At 39.8% G+C, this 20,674-nt stretch overlaps 2 protein-coding genes across 2 annotated transcripts in view; one reads left to right on the plus strand and one right to left on the minus strand.

The window, feature by feature from the left end:
• GUCD1 (guanylyl cyclase domain containing 1) overlaps positions 1-7,307 on the plus strand; it is a 9,913-nt gene extending 2,606 nt beyond the window's left edge. Inside the window, exons 3-6 of the mRNA XM_057373883.1 lie at positions 933-1,098; positions 1,832-1,923; positions 3,500-3,741; positions 4,216-7,307. Of these exons, the coding sequence (XP_057229866.1) occupies positions 933-1,098; positions 1,832-1,923; positions 3,500-3,741; positions 4,216-4,307 (592 nt within the window). The 3' untranslated portion in view covers positions 4,308-7,307. The remainder of the gene's footprint in view (positions 1-932; positions 1,099-1,831; positions 1,924-3,499; positions 3,742-4,215) is intronic.
• A 533-nt stretch (positions 7,308-7,840) lies between these two features.
• UPB1 (beta-ureidopropionase 1) lies at positions 7,841-20,430 on the minus strand. The gene is made up of 10 exons (XM_057373882.1): positions 20,261-20,430; positions 19,453-19,624; positions 17,916-18,003; positions 17,160-17,254; positions 16,375-16,536; positions 13,318-13,487; positions 12,551-12,632; positions 11,678-11,720; positions 10,799-10,953; positions 7,841-8,097 (listed from the first exon to the last, which is right to left on the minus strand). The coding sequence occupies exons 1-10, from the start codon at positions 20,359-20,361 to the stop codon at positions 8,014-8,016; spliced, it is 1,152 nt and encodes a 383-aa protein (XP_057229865.1). The 5' UTR covers positions 20,362-20,430; the 3' UTR covers positions 7,841-8,013.
• Positions 20,431-20,674: the final 244 nt, after the last annotated feature.

Below are 20,674 nucleotides of genomic sequence, written 5' to 3' on the forward strand. Positions count from 1 at the left end.
TTTTTTTTTTTTTTTTTGTTTATTTTTGGTTTTACTTTTTTGGAACTAGTAGCTGTCCTGCTGAACTCCTCTTTCCTTCCACAGAGGAACATGAGCTTAGGTGCAGGAGAAATACCTATTTAGATGTCCACTTAAGTAGATATGAAGCAGAAGATTTTCATTTCTCTCCATCCCTTCTGCCAAGACGTTAGTCCGTGTGCTGGTAATTTCCCATCTTGACTACTGTAACCTCTATTCCCTTTACCTYTTTGCCACTCCAGTCTGCCCAAAACTCAACTTCCAAGATTAATCTTTTCACCCTGCTGATCTGACCTTGTTTGCCCTGCATCTGCAATTCCAGTCCCTTTTTTTATCATTTACTTCCATTTGTTTTCTTACTTTCAGAACTCGCTATAACTGCCTTGCCCCACCCCTTTGCAACCTGTCCCTTCCTCCTGACTTCATCTCCCCTTTTCTTCCTTTTGTGTCATCAGTGCCTAAGACAAGCTTCCATTGAATATTTACTGAATTCCTTTATGGCTTCTCCTTTTGAAATCAATCTATTGTGTGAAGGAAGTTTTAGTCTTTAACTCTTCTTTCTGTGTTGGCTCTAATACACATGTACATTCAGACTGTAACCCTTCAGGACAGAGTTCTATACCAGCTTGCCTCTGGTACAGCACCTGTACACTTCTAGCACTCTGAAGTAGTCAAGGCACCACACATTTCCAATTTTTAAAAGTCAGCAATAAATCCAGTTAAATATTCCCTACTCCCTTCCCTTGAATTTCTGTCTCCTTTGTGAGTTGTCTTTTGGTTTYCTTTGGTTATTTCTTAGCCAAGCCCATTGTTTCAGTTTTTATGTGCTGTGATGTAGAGGCTTGGGCTACAGCACAAATTCTGCTTGTCCTAAGATCTGTGCTTCCCTTCCCCTGCCTTTCCTAATACCACAGGTACCTGAATCATTTGGACAATGATGAGTTTCAGAAAGCCATCCAGGAACTCCAGTTAACAAAGAGTATCTGGACTATTGACCTGGCCTACCTAATGCGGCACTTCGGAGTTAAGCATAAATTTTGCACCCAGACACTTGGAGTGGACAAGGGCTACAAAAATCAGGTTGGTATTMTCACCTACAGGGGGAGAGCAGGCAGCTTTAAAAGCCTCAAGTATCATGCTATAAAAGCTCTGCTGTGTTACTGACAGTCAACCACAGTTAATCTGACCTACTGCCAAAACCGGCACAAATCTGTTCCAAAGGCAATATGGTCCCACATATTTTACATCTTTGGTTCTATCTTTTGRATTTTTAAGAAGTTTGCATGTAGTGTTCATGAAAGGTTCCAACCTATTTRACAGCCTTGGAGACTGAAGCCCTGTATTTATCTACAGAACAGGTACAGCCTGGGCAGCAGCAGTGTTTAGCTTCCACACTTTCCCCACCACCGTGCCTCAGCCTTGACCTGGAAGATCCACCTCTAGAGGTGAGAGGGGAACTCAGCCTCCATCCACTGAGAGCTTGGCTTCTCCAGGACTGCCAGCAAAGGGCCAAGGAGGGCCTGTAGCAGCAGTGGCTTTAATGCAAGCTCCTGCCCAGTTTCCCCTGGGAAACCAGACAGGCTTCTCTCATGTAGACAGCTGAATAACCACTGGATGGAAACTGCAACAATAACTGACCAGGAGCAAATGTAATTTGTAATTTCAGAGCAAAACTCCTTCTGCTTCCAGTGAAACAAGGGAGAGATCTTTTATCCCTTAGCCAGATCTCCAATTTTTGCAGGCTCTTGCTAGCAGAYTCTTGATTGCCCAAGGTAGATATCATTCCAGTTCAGAACTTCTGTTATCTCCACAGTCATTTTACAGGAAGCACTTTGACACAGAAGAGAATCGAGTGAATCAGCTCTTTGCACAAGCCAAAGACAGCAAGGTGCTGGTGGAAAAATGGTAAGTTTACCGTTTCTTTCTCTTTGGAGATTTTGTGGGCCCCTGCTTTTCTTGGAAGCACCAAGCTAAACTGTTGAAAGAGACTGAAATCAAGCCCTAAGCCTTTTTTTGCCATTAAGTGTGTTTCTACTGTATCTGTCTCAAAAAAAAAAAAAAAAAACCAACCCATGGACATAAAAACCTAATAGTGAAGTTTGAGGAAAAATTAGTCATGATGCAAAGTAAGTGATTTGAAAATGCTGACAGGAGCTATTTATGTTTTTAATTTGTTTATCCATTACACTTAGGCAGTAAAGAGGGCCTACAGCACTCTAATTGGCTATTGTTGGAATTCAGGAGAACACTRTGTGGGTACAGAACTCGTTGTTCCCAGAGCTATGCAAACATGGATCTCTGTTCCTAGACAGACATGCAAAGTCCAAGTTAGAATAGGAGCTTTTGCCAAGGGTACCATGCAGTAAGGAACCTCCATGAAAGAACTGCAAACCCAGAAGAAATGGAAAAATTGCAGAATTGTTTCACAATCAACAGTGAAATTCTGGGAAATGACTAAGCATCCAGCTTTGAGCAGTGTGCCTTCTTATAAGGAWGCTGGATTTGGACCCCTGTTGCTGAAGTGGGGTAGATGATTAGGAGTAAGCAAAGAGGAGAGAATATGGGGCAGCCACAACAGCATTTGAATGCTGGASTGTAACTTAGATTTAGCAGACTTAGATGTCCTTTCTAACACGAGTCACCATCACTTTAATTACAGCTGTGACAGGACAGAAGGGGAACTCAGTCCCTCTTGCTTTTGCAGTCTTAAGATTGTTGCCTTGATCCATGCAGGGACAGAGGGGATATCTACCTGTGTAGTACTGAGGCTGGGGGAAGTGACACTGGAAAAGATTTAAATAAAAAGCATGAGTTTGGTCAGGTGGTACACACRGCCCAGACATCTGGAATAGATCCAACGATGAGTTTCTCATGCGTATGGAACACACCATCTGCCTCACTGAAGGACAGCTTTTAACAGATTAGGTTTTAGGTGGATATTTACTCTCTGTAAGGTACTGTAGAAATAAAGCCTGAAGAGTATYAAGTGGTCCAAAACTCTGACTGGGAGAAACACAGTCCTGTGTGACACAGGCAAATTTGTGCACATCTTAATTTGGTTAGTGGTTGCACCATATTAAACCACTCAGTCAATAAAGATTTGGTGTTTCAGAGATAAGCTTTTCTAACAGCAAGAGAGAACACTTCACTTAACAGAAGTCCACAACAGAAGTCCCTCAAGCTAATGAGTTGYGAGCTCCTTTAATTCTCTCTGGGCYATCTGATGTAAATGTAATCTCAGAATGTGTTATTGCAGAATCCAGAGCTGTTGCTCTGCTCTTCAGTAGCAGCAATGAGATGAAAAGGCCTGGAATGCTACAGGTTTTGTCAGGCTTTGTTCATAGCAGAGCCTGCAGGGKTTACCAGACAAAAGCTGTACCTGTGATGTAGAAGTAACTGCACTGTCCACCATCACACAGTTCTTYTACACTAACCTCTTTCCTAAACTTGTCTGTAAGTGTGTCTGGTTTTYCCCTTGCAGCACAGTAACTGTTCAAGACATCCAAAACCACCTGTCCCAGGGTCACATAGCCATCGTCCTTGTGAACGCAGTCCTTTTACTGTGTGATCTTTGCTCAAGTCCTGTCAAATACTGCTGCTTCCTTCCCATCGGACAGAAGTGCTTCTGCAGGAGCCCTGACTACCAGGGCCACTTCATTGTGTTATGTGGCTACAACAAAGCCTCAGGGAGTATTTACTACAACAACCCTGCCTATGCTGACCGTGAGTAGCTTGTCCCTTCTGGATGGATTCTCAGCCCTGCATTACTAACYAGTCTGTAACATAAAGCCACAGCTGGACCTCCCCAGTCACACTGCACATGCATTTCAAGCATCACTGCCCAATTTGTCAGAAGGGTTTTTGCCACATTAATTACATCTGCTGCATTCTGTGGTGTGATTTAGTTGAAGCAGTCAGATAGGCATTCTAGCAAATGGCTTGTTTGGCTTTTAGATGGGTTAGTGAGAGATGCTGAACTGTCTATGTGCAGAGTATAACAAGGACCAGTTTAGTACTTATTTGCATCATTACTTCAATGAGCTCTGAAGTGAAAAAATCTGAGTGAAGCTGAAACCTAAGCTGCTGGGTCTAGTCACTATAATAGTTTTGTTTGTGGAGGCTGTTACACCCAGTGTAAAAGCCTTTCACCAGTAAACCATTCTGAATTTTCCATAGCAATTTGTTCCTCCTTACCAGGAACATGCTGCACCAGCATCAGTAACTTCGAGGAAGCCAGGACAAGTTACGGCACTGATGAAGATATTCTGTTCATCTACACAGACAGCTGACACCCACAGAGGACACTCCTGCTCCTTCCTGCCCAGCCTGCACGGCAGCTGGCTGCTCGTCTCAGGACTCCCCTGCACACACCTCGCTCCTGCACTGCAGTGGGACTTTCAACAAGGGAGGCTTTATAGACATTGACAGGACATATTGCAATGCTGTCTTTATCCTTTTTTTTCCTGATGATATATCTGATTTTGAAATGTTCGTCTCTGKTTTTTTGTTTGCTGGGTTGTTTGTTTTTTTTCCTAATTTTCCACATTGCACATTTGACAGCAGTTCTAAAATACAGGCCCAGAGCTTGTTCACTTTCAGCTTATTTTCAAATTAAAGACGTAAGAAAAAAGCACCAAATTTATGAACTTTAACACTTGGTAAGATATGCACAGGTTTAGATAAACAAAGAAAAAGATAAAAAATACCTGTTTCTCTCTCTCTGTCAAAGTATCTGCTGCTCTTCCATCCTAAATCTATGGATTTGAAGTTCAGCAGGGTGTTACAAAAGGAAAAAAAAAATTAAACCACTTTTAAATAGCAAAATAAAAGCCTTGCTGGCTCATTAATATTGTCTACAATGTAGGAAACTTCCCATGTACCAAATTCACAGAGATTTAGCATTTAAGCAACTGCAGTACTGGAATTGTTCCCTTGCACYACAAACTCAGTCTCTTTTGACTAAATCTCTTGGATGACTGTGCAGAGCTCCGCATTGCTCCAGAAGTTTAAGCGAAAAGATTTTATTTGCACTTAGAAGTTTTTATTGCTCTTTGCAAAAAGCTCTGAATGTTATGCCACCCACATGTGCCAGTTTCTGCAGAATCTGTTCTGAGGATGAACTTTAAAACTTCTCAAGCAAATGCAGAAAATTATCATCCACACTAATGGTATATATTTTSTGTGTAAAGTGTAAATATCTGACAGCATCTACTGCATTGTAACTAAAATGCTGAATCATAATTTGAGCCAAATTTTGCTGTTGGTATTAGTTCAATGACCTTCTAASAAGAGCTTACACCAATTAAGAGGAAATACAAACATTTCTGCTGTAAGTAAGAGGGCAGGATTTTAGATTTTTTCTAGCTCTTATACTACAGTTGTATTTGGATTAAGCTGTTGCTGTATTCAGACATTAAGTGAAATTGGTAGCAGCCCATTCATAATCCTTTCCTCTCTTACCTGAGGAGCACWCTGAAATGTAAGAAAAAGCCACTTAGTTCAGCTTCATTCATCACAAGTTCCTCTAAGTCTCAATCTTCAGTCCTGCCTATATGAAGGYGAGTAGGAAAATCAGCACTGATGTAAAACTAGGAAAATTTGCACGTAAGATAGAGATCCCACACCTCTGGCATGGTTTTAGGAAAAGAACTGTTCAGGTTCTGGAACTGTGTGGAATAACAGTAAAAAGGATATTGTTATTTATTGCTGGATATCAAAAATAGGAATAAACTTTCTGCATAGAAAGTTTTTTTACCAAGATRAACATTTTCTTTTATTCAGTTATTAACTGAAAAGTATCTATACTCTGTTTACTAAGTATTTAGCAAGATCAAGAGCGCTCCTTTTTACTAAGGTGAGAAATAGTAACAAACATTTAAAAATGCAGTAACCGTTAAAAAGTTCCAAACAAAAGTATTTGAGAAAAAACTTTGTCAAATTTTGCTTATCACTGGTGACATAAATACATTCTGGCATTGATAGTTGCAAAATGACTAAGAGCTAGGATGTGGTTTGTGTAGAACCAGTACACTGGTGTCACCAGCAGAACCTGTTAAGAAGAAAGGTATAAAACCTATTGTAGATAATGCCTTTCAACTCCTCCAAAATAAGTAAACAGAAGACTTCTGATCTGAGAATTTTTATGTTCAGGTCCAAAATCACRATGTTTGATTTAGAGAGATGTATTAGCTGTTAATAATTAACAGGTATGTAAGCTACAGGCTGTTAAGAGTAATTCCTTAACTCATGGATTTTCAGGTAGGTRGTTCACTCAATACCATTAAACTGCCACAGGATTTATCTTAGAGCAGGCTTGATTAGTTAAATAAAAACAATTCTTACAAAAGGCTTGTAATTGACATTTAGCATCTTACTGGTTCCRTTACCAAAAGTGAATCCTGAGCTTATAGGTAAAATATGAACTTAAGAGCAAACTAAGTGTTCTGAAGTGCACAGATAGGTGTAACARTATCGACTGGTAAATGTTTGGTACCCAGAGTTTAAATGCTTCAACAAATGTGAAAGCTAAACAAAGCTGTCTAAGCTAGCGCAGACTAAGGGAGAAGAGGCCCACTACTAYAATAGGATCTCATACAGCTGCCAAATGGAGAACGATGGGAGATGAAAACACAAGGAAGAAACAAAAGCCAAGTGAAAAGACTGAGTATATGACACAATTCAGCTGAAAAAGCAGCTCACTGCGCAAACATTCAGAACATCTGCATTTTCTGAAACTTTGTCTCCCGTTACAAGATGTCTATCAAAACACTCATTCTGAAAATGTTCTGTTGCTTTGTTTCTGTCAGGATGTCAATAGTAAAGGAAGGGGATTTTACATGCAGGGATTTTATACATAAATATATTTTTATTTGTAATTAAGCCATTCTCAATAAAGGTTAAACTCACAGATAACCCTGTAACATAATGTAGCAAGTGCATTTATTAACAAGCTTATTAGGAAAAATGTTCTTGAAAATCTGAAACTGTAATTTGGAAAAACAAAAACGAGTTCGAATATTTATTACAGCCATAAATTCATAGTTGCTGGGCTGTAAACTGTATTCAGTCTGCATTGCTTGAACACCTACTGCCATCACCTAAATCATATGAAGCAATATTTCAGGATACAGTACTACCTGAGAATGCAAATGTATCATTATTACCTTTATTCCACAGCTGTTTTGTGTACTCTGCAACCACCACATATCCTACTGGAGTGCAGTCCCAGGGAAGGAGTTTTCCACACACATCCTGTTCCCTAGAGCAGCTTTCTGTTCACAGTGTAAAGTATGAACTGCCCCAGCGTTGTCTATGCATTACCCAGGATCTCTATTCCTGCTTCCCATCAGGGCACTGAGCTTCAGAAGGTACCAAAGCATCTCTCTGAGCACGACTTCTGCACCTTGAAGGGGCTTATCAAAGACATTGATGCAGCTGTGGTGGTGTAAAAGGTAACAGAACCAAAGTGGTCTTGCTTTGCAGCACCTACAGATCTGGCAAATAACTGGGGTGTCTAGGATATTACAACTGCATCAAGTATTCATAAGTAGAAAAAGCAAAAAAACACCCAGATAAAAACAATTTATGCCTCCTTTCTCCCTAAATTATGCATTTGGGCAGAAGGTAAAAACTGGAAAGCAGAAGCAAATAGATGTATAATGCAAAGCTTATGTAAAAATTTTCATGTCCTCTGAATTCATGCTCTCTTACCAACTGTTTCACAGTACACTGTATGTGTTTCTACACTAGAAAAACACTGGATGTATTTCAAACAAATAACAAAACTTTGCACTCATTAGTGTAAATAACAAACACTCAAGAAGCCATTTTCAGTTATTTTACTTAACACTGATTCGAATGCTATTATTTGAAGTTGGTTACATGAAATTAAACTGACAACATTAAACCAGCAACTCATGATTCACAGTAAAGCTATCATCCAACAGTAACTTTGAATTTATCTTGCCATATTTGAATGTAATGAGATGCTCTCTCTTACTCTTTGATGATATTGGGTATAAAGTAAGGCTGGATTGCTTCAGCAAGCTTCTCTGCATACATTTCATATCTACCAGTCATCTGGAAAAGAAAAATCAAAGCTTCAATTCTTTCAGTGAGCTACGAAGGTACTTTAGTAGAAAATATTTATATCCACTGGCTGTTTTTTTTTCTGTGACAACATATGATTTAATTGTCCCTAACATCAAAACCATAATTCACTCAAAATCAAGGTCACCAATGCCTTAGCACAAATATATTTTTTATAAAAGAACTCACACCGTGTTGCCCACCCTAAAAAGTAAAGTTTTAAATTAACACCTTCCTGTTTTGTAGCTTTCCTTTGGTGACAGTCATGTCTGCTGACTTGTTACTTATGGCTATTTTGGTTATTCTGGATAGCTGAAAATTGAATTGAAAGGTGGACTTGCTTCCTTACGCATCAATATTTTAAGTTACATCAATGAAGGCAAAGGAGTGTCTCTGTAATTAGGGCTTCATGTCATGTCGTTGACAACCAAGGAACCCTCCTGCCAGCAGTAACTTTGCATACATGCCACTGACAGTGTTTGGGTTTCTCTTTCTTCACCCTTTTATAATGTGAAATACCAATGGTTTGGGTGACAGAGCAAGTGCTGAGAGTGCTGCAATACAGCACCTGATGTAGGGCTGTCAGCCTCTTCTGAAGTACACAGCCTACAACATTGGCTCTGGGAGGGGAAAATTACATCTTTATTGCCAGAGTATAACTTAGATGATTCGTTTACCCCCTTTGCTGTTTTAAATTTGGCAAACWCTTTCTATGAATGTCCCTTTCAGGCATCACTGGGTGCAAACTGCAGATAGCAGAGCAGGTTAAATAGGTTCCTATGTGCTATTTAGGGTAGCTACTCATTCCTCTCGGCAAGAACTACCTCTGTCTTAGCCCAAACTGAGAGGAAAAGGAAACAGCTCTCCCCTGTCACATAAACAAAACCACAGCTGTGCCTAATGTGCCAAACCCCAACAATARCCCTCCACACCACCAACATAAAACTAAGGTGCTGAAAGCACAAAACTTGAAGACAACAAAAAATACACAATTCTACAAAAAACAGCCAAAGGGCAGTGTTTTGCTTTTACGGTTTGTTTTTCCTAATCAATACAATTGCTTTTGTTCAGATACCCCTACCAAGCTGTTGTAAGCAATGCTCTATGTGTTTCCTGACACACTAAGTCTCTACTCTGCAGTAAGTGCCTCAGACTTTGGTGGCAAAACAAAAGTAAATGCCTGCCTGACTTACAAAACTAGAAATCTCTCAGCACAATTTAATTCCATTAGGACAACTAACACATGCCTACCACAGGCATCTGTAAAATAACAACTGCAATTCTGTTCCAGAAGATGACCTGAAATTACTTGTTGATTTTCATCCCTACATAGGGATGAGAAATTAGCAAAGAAATTAAACTATATAAGAAATTACTATTTTTTTTAATCAGAAAGCTTATTCAGCATTTCAAATCCAGAGATTTTTCATTTTTATTGCAAATTGAAATCAAATCATATTGGATGTTGCACCATATTGTAATGCACAACAGGCAAAAAAACCAGCCCTATAAAAGAAATGTCTGCTTGCAGTAGCGTGATGTTCAGAAACTGACACTCCTTGCAAATGATTACTTACTTTAAATACCAAGTGATCACTGAAGAACCTACACATACTGTATAGTTGCTAGCCAGGAGTTCTGCTCTATTTTGTTAGGATTCAAATCATGCTGATCTTAAGAGTGGATAGGGAAAAGTTCTAGTCTCTAGCAGTACTGAGGACTAGAACAAAAGATCTGTCTCCACAGAACCAAGCAAAATGTTTTCTTCACCAACAAAGCCYATTTCCAAAGTTGCCAATAGGATCTTTGTGTCGCCTGATGTAAACTTGATCAGATTTAAAAAGGAAGTAGAGTGTCATTTGTTTTTTRAAAAAAACAAAAACTGGTCACTTCACTAAATTAGCATATAATATAGCACCCCACATAGCTTGTACTGGCACAACTAAAGGGTTAGCAAGCTGCCGTGCTGAGGCAGCCATTTCTTCAACCAGCACTGCTATTGGACAAATGAAATCCAATTATGCCCTCTGGAAAGATGAGCCAAATTAGCTTTACTTCAGAATAAAAAAAAAAAAAGTAATAAATATGTTTTGTTAAAGCCATGTGGAGTGCCTTGCAGACATCTTAATCTGATTTAGATAAATTCAAAAGTGCGTTAAGATGCTTCAGAGATGAATGTATACAATATAGTTTCTTCTCAGCAGCTTCAACATATACACAAATTCAGGAAGTTAACATTGCAAGAAATTTGCATTCAGAAAGTTCTCAGAAGCTTGTGGGTTTGAGTTTTCTCCAAATTTCACTAAAACTGACAATTAAGGCCTTTAAGAATATATAATAGTACCATGTTAGATGAGCTCCAATGCCCGGCTCAGCTCAGCAACAAATGCTTACCTTCACACACACACTCTTCCCCAGCAATCCTCARAACTCCTGGCAATCCACATTAAGGTCCTGAGGCTAAGGTTTTCATTTGAAAGCTACTGGCCTAGTTTCCCTGAATTTAGCTACTCCTTTTTCAAATCTATTTATGCTTTTGGCCTCCAGAACATCYTGCTAAATTAGTTCAACAATTTAAGCTCTGAACTGCTAAAAAAAAAAAAAAAGGTTGCCTTTTAACTATTGTAACATCATGGAACCACTATCAATGGTTGTTTGTTCTAATACCAATTTTCTTTATAATCAGGCTTACCTTAAAATTCCACTTGTCACCAACTTGCCTGCAGAGGTTTAGATCCATCTCTGCCACCAGCAGCCCATCTTGAGTGCGAGAGAGTCCGGGGGTCCTGCTGCCATCTGGTGCAGCTACGTAACTCGAGCCATAGAAATGGCCTAGCTCATGGTGTGCTTAAAGAGATTTTTAAAAAAAATCTAGTTCAATCTGCAAATAGGTACGTAACTCAACTTGCAATGTCCCACAAAATCTGATTCAATTTCTTGGGGACTTGCTGCCCTTTAGGCAAGATAATCATCCTGAAGAGTCACAGCGTGATCCTAAAATAACTGCAGTTTTGGCCAGCAGTTACTTTCATGCACAGCACCATCAAATTATCAGGATAATCTTGCTGCACTGCCTTTCAAATAATGCGTCATTATGCTTTCCCATTATTAACTCTCTGGACTAAAGACTTTGCTTTCATTGTTTTTTGCTTAGCATTTAAATGAATTCTAATTGTCAAAACATACATTTTCAAAACAGCTGACAGAGATGCACCCATTTAATTTTCAATAAAAGGTTAGAGGTGAGAACACTGGGATCTGAGGCACAGAAAAGATATTATTTCATATTGCGCAACTCTTGAGTTGTGCCAAAAATCAATCACATCTGTTGTACTACTAAGCAATGGATACCACTGATTTTTCATGCAGCTGCTAAAAACACTTAGCTCCAAAACTGGCTAAGAAAAGGCTCAGGCATGCTCTGGATGGAGCCAGAAGCAACCATGGTATTCATAGCACAAATTATAGTGTTTCAACATACAAGTACATGTAACAAAATCTCATATTCCTCATGATTCTTTTACTTCCAGCAAATCTGGGAACTAGTAATGAATGTGATTTCTGAACATACCTTTTCCACCATCTCCAGAAGTAAAGGCATTTTTGAAGTATTCCTGTGAAATAAAAGRAATCCATAGGTGGCAGTATAATTCTGTTTCCTTCAAGAAATCCTCRCTAGTCTATCATATTTTGGAAGTTTATATAAATCTACAAAGATTCTTTCTGGCACACTATCAGCACTGTCTAAAGGGAGTCATCAGGGAGGCCTAGTGTCTGTGATACATAGGACAGAATACAAGATCTTTTTGTATCACTGCCTGTTTTTCATATACTTTGGGGAACATGCCTCGTAACCATTTCACAAGCTTAAATGGGCAAAAGAGGAGACATATAACCAGACATATCTTTTAAGATCACAAAAAAAGGCAAATACATTCACATAACAGCAAGAACAAGTCTGGATTTTTTCAGGAAATCTAATTTTAAAAATACACACACAGTGTATTTGGACTAATCTAAAGGTAAGAATAACCTACTGCATGCACTGTTAATTCTCATTATACAATTTTACAGTCCAGAAAGAGGTACTATCTGTACAACAACTGCCATTTATGTACCACTGACTTGAGGATATATTAAATTTTCAGTCATTTTGACTAAAATACTAATTTCACCAGAGAAACTGGGAGAGTCAGTAAAGGGGTGGGTGCCTATTAGAAAGATTCAATTCAAGAACAGGAAGCAGCTGTAATCAAAAAATAGGCTGCCAGCAACAAGGCAGCTTTCAATCTCTCCATCACTGTCCAGCTTCAAATCACACCATAAACAGTAGTTACACAGCAGAGGAACCCACGCATTCTAGTGCCATTAGTCCACTGCCTTGAACAAACTCATGCACCAACAGCTGAATTAYGGAATGAGATAAAACAATGGAGATACGAACCGTTCCTACTCTGTTGATGGGACACGTGAAGCAGTGATTGGCTATGGCAGCATTTCTGGCTTCGATGGGCCACAGYGCCTCACTGCAACACACAAAGAGGCAGCAGGTATTCACTACTTGTATGCTTCAGTGCTARATCTAGATTCTGACTGTCTCACACTTGCACATTTTCTGTCAAAGAGGCAAAAGTTAGCTTTTGGAAATCAAGTCAGTAAGGTGCAAATAATGTTAATMTGCAGAAGATTAATCTCACAGGAAAGTTTACACTGGTCTAGTCTGGTTCAAGAGGCCACATAATCAAAAAATTGSCAACAGTTTAAAAAATACATCTCTGAGAAAAGGGTATCTCAGCTTGGTTGTGAAAACTGCAATTTAATACTCTCTTAGGTGGACAATGCAAGATGGCAAGGAAAGCCTGAACTTAAGAGACTACTGCCTACCACACAGCAAAACTATTACATAAATAATCTAAATAAACTTTTTTAGATCTTAGTTTTCAGATTACCAGCTGGATGCTGGTTAATGTTATCTCAAAGACAGAAGACCTGCTGATGTGCAATAAAGTTCTGAAAGAGAATCAGTTACTGGGAGCAGCCTGGAAGCCCAAAATTCCAGGTGGAAGAGAATGCAGGCTCCTTTGTGGAGGCAAAATAAGGAGACACTTCCGGTTCCAAAGACCCCAAGGTGCCCCTGAGGCCCCAGTGAGAGGTTCAGAGGTTCAATGAACCCAGAAAAGGAGCAATGGCATAGATCCGTTTGTATTTTACCTGAGTGTGCCAATAGTGGCTGAAGGATTAAAGATGATCTCTGCTCCATTCATGCTATACATGAGCCAGTTCAAAGGATGGTGGCGCCCATAGCAGATATTCACAGCAATTGTCCCAAACTGTGTCTGAAACACTGTGTGTCCTGTATTTCCTTCCATATAGTAAGTAGACTACAAACAAAACAAAACAAAACAAAAAAACCCAAAAAAACCAAACAAACCCCACAAAGACAGACTTCTTAAAAAAGTGCAAAGAAGTACCTCCAACTAAAAAAAATCTCCAATGTGTAGAAGAAAGGCTGAGGGTGATATGATGAGTAAGTTTTACAAAAACACTAAGGCARTAGAAAAGATGAATACAGAAATGCCAAAGCAGCAGCCAGGAGTGTGTATTCACCATAATTACACTCTTATACCCGCCATCAAGCAAAGTAACTTCTCTCATGCAGCAGGCAGTGCACTYCCAAAATGTACTGCTTTCTGAAAGTACTATCACCAGGTACAGACAGGGACAAAGACAGTGACAAAGATCCACAGATAAGAAAGAGAGAGAATACGCCACCCAATATTCCACAATGTTGTGGATAGCAAGGGAGTAGAGAAGTTGCAGTGGCCTGGCTGATTCCTGACAGTATCCTATGGTGCTGATCTGAGACAGAAAAGCAAGGGACACTGTCCACCATCCTGACCCAATGGTACATGTCTCTTATCGAAGAAGGAACACATGTTGTAAAGCAATCCCCTCTTTATTGAAACTATCTGTTCTGCTGGTCCTGAAGGAAGTAGAAAGACCTGAGGCCTAAAGCAAGCAGTTACAGCTGGGGAACAAAGCTCATGTAAGTGTGGGCCAATGGCATGACAGATAAAGGAGGGCACTTTCTGAAACCAAGGGCTAGAGGTTCAGTATGTCCAGCAAAAGTAGCATCTCATATYTCTTATTTATTATCAGGTCTCATGAAATTGCAATCCCTTGGGCACTGATTTGATCTACTTTCATGTCTGCAGACAGCAGACCACATGGTGGGTGCTCACACAATCCTTTTTCAAAACAACTCTGCTGAATTTTTTCTCCTATTCTCAGTTTCTTTTCTTACAATAGGAGAAGAAAAACAAGAATGCTGTTGCTTCAGGGAATTCATCAGTTCCTCTTTCTTTATTTCTCACCAGAGGTCACAATCATCTCAACAGCAATAAACTGTGATGTCTCAAGAAGGACTGATTTTTATTTACATGCCCTCCCACACATGGCTGAATAGGCCACAGACCAACCTCCTTCCCCTTTCCATTTAGTTCTCACTGATTCAAAGGGCATGATTTTAACAAGGCTTCTTTACCCATCTGCCCTACGGAGACAACCCACAAGAAATAATTTCAAATTCAGTATTTCCTTGAGGTTTAGCTTTGTTGATAAAGAAAACAACATTAAAGTAACACAGATGAACATAATCCTTTCCTGTAGCCTGGGTGGTTTCTGAAGCTGCTTTATCAAAATTGTTCAACTCAGAAGAGTGGACTTAGTGCTTTGCTAACAAAGCCAGCTGAAGACAGTGCTGGCTTGGGTAAACACTTGATTCTATAAGAAGACAGATACAAGAAGAAATGTCAAATTATTATAGTATATCTGCAAGCTATAAACAGATATTTGTAKTAATTCTGGCATTTAGGTTTATAAGAACTAACTTCTTTAAGCAACTATGTGAAACTCTTAATGAAACTCTATTTATATTTAACATGAGAAAGTAAAAGTATTTTCTTTTTTTAGGTGTCTCTCATTACAGTTTCATAGCTGGAAATTAGTTTCCTGGAATCTGTTGATGCTCCAATAAACACTGTCTGGAAAACTGAAAGACATCATATTTTAGCACAAGCAACAGGAATTTATTTTTTGGATATATAAGGAACAAATAAAAAAATGTGGAAAGTAACAAATGAGTTGGCCAGTTACTACTTTGCTAGTTAAAGGACACACCTGGTAAAACAATATTAAATATCAAAATAATTGTTAAAAATACAAGGTAACACTAGTGACYAACAGACTGGGCCAGAAATTTGTTGTATAGAACTCTATTCCTCTGGATAAACTCAAACCAGCCTGATCAGGTCTGGGAGTAAGGTGAAAACTTCCAGAGGTCTTTGAACACRAAGTTTTGAGATCAAAAAAACATTTTTGTATTAATAAAAAAGSAGTTTAGGTTCTGAAGCCTCAGTTTAGTGACTGGAGCAGTCAGACAGGGAACAAAAGCAACTGCAGGTACATAGCAGCCTTAGAAGAAATGCCTCAGTTAATTACTGACTTTAGCTGACAAGGAGAGATTTAGTTAGGTAAGACAATGTATTTTTAGACTTCAGTTAATTTTTAATCCTGATCTTTCTGCTTGTGATAATTCTATGGATGGATAAACACATTTCAGATCTACCAGTGTTCCTCTGACATTGCCTTTACTGCCAGTTCAGTTTCTGAAGCTGATTCTGGAGGATGGCCCAAAAKCTGCTGGGGCTTCAGTTACAATTATGTGATTAGTAAACAGAAGATGCCATAAACCAGCTATTCAGTCAGAGGCATAAYGAATTAAGGGATTCTGCTCGAACAAACACAAGCAAAAGAACTGTCATTTCCAAGACAACCTTACAGAGAAACAGAGAAAGACTGTAAGTAATGTTCATGCTTGAACCATGAAACAATTGCCCTGCAAATTAAAGTAAGTTAAACACGCACACATGACAAAACTAACCAAGCCAAGCATGCACAACAAATGCTAACACAGCTGTAACCTAAACAATTCTTCTAATGGATACTTCATATCTTTGTCATTTCCACCAGGCCAAGGAAGAGTATATTACAAGATTCAATGTTATTTTTAAGACTCATCACTCTGACAAAAATTGTTCATTCTTGATAAATTGACTATCTTTTAATCTGAGAAACTGATTTGACAGGAACATTTTCTAGAAACACATCACATTTTCTGTCACTGTGACCACCCTGACACAACACACACTGGCACAAACAAGAGTTGGAAAGTAAGACTAAGTTGATAGTCCTAGTACTGCATCTTACCTCATTGAAATCTCCAACCCTTGGAATGTGGTTTTTCCTACTTTTGCCAAGGACAGCTCCGGAATTAGAAATGACCACTGCAGTATTCCACAGAATTCCACCATGCAGTTCATCTCGCTCCAGGATCGGAGACACCACRACCATATTGTATTTCTTTGCAAGCTGTATAAATAAATACATTTCCTCTATTCTACACAAACCTGCAGTACCCCAGAATGACAGACACCACAGCAGGCTGAAAGYAGTTAATYACCAAAAAAAGTAAAATAGCACTACATGTTAACTACAAATGTTAAATAACACAGGTACAAGTGAGAAATATAGCAAATTCTGCCTGCCAGTTTACTGGTATATTGTCTTCTTCAAATCACTTCCCTTTTATTTCTCCAAAATGCCAGTATCATTAATTCCACAGTGAGAAGCAAGATGCACTTGCCCTAGATCAGACTAAAGATGTTATGCTGCCTACAAATCTTTAACAGTTCAGTCATAGCTGTGCAAATTGTAAAATTCAGGAATAGTTAAATGGGCAGTTTCATAGCATTTTCATGGTAAAAGGTAAATGCAGAGTAATTTAAACAATAAATATTGAGCAGAATTGTTGTCCATTTCTATTTCAACTCACAATCATAATATTGGTCAAGCAAGATGAAAATTTACTTATTACTTCCGTTTTCTCAGCGATATCAGAATGGTACAGAAAAAAGAAATCTATGCTTATCAGTGGCAGTAATGGGCTGGGGCTGGATATGGGTTATCTTTTTTTTTATGATTGTTTTCTTTACCTCTTGACAAAATTTGGTTGTTGGCCCATCCTCTGCTGACTCAGCAAATTCAGTCCAAGGAAGTTTCTCTCTTGTACAAAATGCAAAGGGCATGGCTGGAAAACACCAAAGCAAGGCAAAATGTGAAAGAATGCTCATGCCACTCAAGAAATACATGATACTTGCATGAACACAGATTAAAAAAATTAAGAATGATTCAACTTTTTGTCTCATTTAAAGGCAAAAGCTATTTAAAGATACTTTTAAGGGCAACAAGTTTTGAGCTCACACAGAGCAAACCAGAAGAGAATGGATGCACTTAGTGAAGTCTCAGGAGGGTTAAAAGACAAAATACACTCCAGTCACCAGTGTACACTCTGAATAWCCTGCTTCTACAAACATTTCATGAGCCTTCATTTTGGTTTTTGCTTCTATTAAGCCTCAAACACCCCAYGTTAATTAAAAGTAATTAAAAAAAWTTAATATCTGTCTAGAAAAAAACCCCAAGTCTTAAGAGAAAAAATGAGGAAAGGATAATGAAGGACCTCTAAACATCATATGCCAGTCTTCAATATAACACATGTCAAATGTATCTTCCATACAGTTCTGCTACTTCAGACTCTAGTTTTCCCTTTAGGATGCAAATCATTAAAATCAATTGTATCTTGGAAGATGTCTACTGTTTACTTACAAGACATAATTCTAGTACAGGCCACCTGTTAAAACAGAAGGCACTTGACATATGATGGCCTRCAAGGCATCACTGAGCATACTCACTCCAAGCCTCCTGGAAACACACAATGTTGACCCCACACATTGCAGCCACTCCCACCATCTCCTCAATTCGTCTGTGCAGAGCAGCCACCTGATTGTGAGAAATGTCACACTATAAAAAAAGCTGCATGTTCGAACTCACTTCTRCATTAACTGCCTTGTTTCACAATCTTTGCTCACATTGAGTTTATCTGGTTCTATACTTAGWGCCATTGCTTTCAGGGGGAGTAACTCAAGTTATCATTCCTGAACACAGATAATAGAGTCAGATATAGGTTTTTAAAAGCATTTAGATGCTGAAAATAGAGAAAGCATTCCAATGGGATTCTAATTCCATGGTTGCAACATTTATAGAYGGCAATTCACTGCTGCCTGACATAAAAAGCTAAAAATCTTAACAGAATCAGCAAAAACTATCRTTTTGCTGCTAACTATAAAACAACCTACAGAACAACGTTAAGCCCTCTGTCCTAAGAGCTAAGTAGATTACCAAGAAAAACCATCAAAACATTTATTAATTAGTTTTCCAGAGTATTCTACTTAAAGATAAGCATCAGTGTAGCACTTCACTTCTTTCAGGTGTCAATTAAAAAAAAGGACTAAAGACAAGACAGCAGTGACCTATGAACTCAACAATCTTATATTGAATTACAGAGATAGTTAACTAGTTATTTATAAGGTAAAATCATTAATATAACTGGTACTGCTGGTAGCTGCTATAAAGCTGGTAGCTGCTATAAAGAATGCACAAACTCGATCTATTTATTGAATCAATGACTTGCATCAGTGATAGGCAATCTTTCCAAAACAAACTACTTCAGAAATGTTCTGTCCTGTCACTGCACAAAATTACTACTCCAACAGATTTTATAMATGCAGTATTTTCTTTTCCTTTTTTAAACATTTCAAGAGCCTATTTCTATACATATATATCACCTCASTTCTGTTTGCGTCTAAGATGTTAAGAGATGATGGTTTCAGAATCTTCAARGTTGGAAAAGGCCTCTAAGACCAGCAACCAAGTCCAACCATTAACCCAGCACCGCCAAGTCACCACTAAACCATGTTATCTTGTAATAAGATTTCACTGACTGCTGYACAAAGAATAATGAACGCAGCTTTATTAATCTGTTTCCTCTAATGGATTTTCCTATAATGGAACATTTCTCAATTAAAACAAGGACTGCACCTGTGGTTTCCACTGGTTGCTATCCCTTTTGATTTTGTGTAAATGATTTTATGTTTCATCTTAGAGGCAAAGGATTTGCATGGAAAAAATAAGCTACTAAATATTTAGCTCTGGAAAAACTGCAAGCAAGTTGGGCATGCTAGTTAAACACAAGAGATGTTTCTGAGAAACAATAAAACTAAATGTGTCWTTCAAAATTCTTACAGGATGCTCTACTGCAGGAGTGATGGGTCCTATACTGTCAGACAACCATTAGACATTTCATGATACAGCTCCTAAAATCAGCAACTGTACTGGGTTATTTCTCAGTCCAGGAGGAGTTACAAACAGCCCCAGTCCCAGTTTTTGTACCTGGACTGCCACAGCTGTGTCTGTAGGAAGAGGAATTTTATTCTGTATCAGTCCCACTCGAACAATACGTGGCCTTCTCAATTGCTCCGGAGAAGCTTCAAATCCATAGCCCTGTAGCTCAAAATCTTTTTCCTGAGCTGCTGACAGTGCAGCAGCTGGCAARTCAAGTTTTCTGGATTGAACAGAAAACAAAGACATTTCAAGATGAGATGTACTCTTTTTCTGCTCTGAATGCAAAGGACCAAGGGAATCAAATACTGTCTAACCCTGCAGAGCCACCCAGGCTTCCAAGCCCCAACATTCATCCATCAGCCAAGGGACAAGCAGCAACTAGCTCATGTGCTGATCTCACTGTTCGCCTCCGTGTCACCAACCTCCCACTGCTCTCCTCTGTCTGTCATTTCCAGACACTAATACCTTTCTGCAGAAATCACGGAGCACGAACTTCCACCKGCCATCCCCRGATAACAAACGCCTTCCTTCCAATRTATTTTCCTCATGTTTAATCCCTATTTTGCCAGCTCGGTCACCCCGATGCCACGCCTRTTCCCCACAGGCCTTCCATCCCTGTCCGTCACCTTCTCACACTGCCCTGCTCCCCATCACCTCCAAAATGCCCCAGTCACCTCACTGCAGCATGAGCCCTACTCTTCCTTCTTCCCCACAGCCCAGACGTGTGTCCTGCACATCCTCCCTCACACTGACTCCTTCCCCTCACTGGATGCCCGACCTGGGCATCCCCGCGGAGCCCAGGGAGCGGAGCGACAGAACCCCGCGGAACGGGGGCGAGCCCGTCCTGGTGGCGCACCTGGCCTCGCCCCCATACAGGATCCGCTTCACCTCGGCGAGTTCCCCGGGCGGGATGTGCCGCTCCAGGCACGACTCCAGCGACTCCAGAGTTTCCGCCATGGTGACAGGAGGGCTCGCGCGGCCCCTCAGGAGAGCGCTGACCCCTGGACTTTGTCCCGGGCGRCCCCGTGGGCCCCGCCCCGCTCCCCTCACGGGTTTTGGCGGGACGCTCGCGTTCCCTCAGGGACCGGGATGAGCCATGGCCGAGCTCTCGGCGCTCCTGCAGCGAGTGCGGCCCGAGAGGGGAGGGAGCGCCCAGGATCCACAATCTCTTGGCGTGGAAATCCGTTATGTTGGTCCCTGACCAACTATAGGAGCATAAAGGAGAGAAAAAGGGGAGAGAGAGAAAATGGGGGAGAGATAAAAGAAAAGG

The sequence above is a fragment of the Malurus melanocephalus genome, unplaced genomic scaffold (assembly GCF_030028575.1).
Source record: "Malurus melanocephalus ecotype Western Australia unplaced genomic scaffold, MMel_1.1 scaffold_208, whole genome shotgun sequence".
NCBI classification, from domain to species: Eukaryota; Metazoa; Chordata; class Aves; order Passeriformes; family Maluridae; genus Malurus; species Malurus melanocephalus.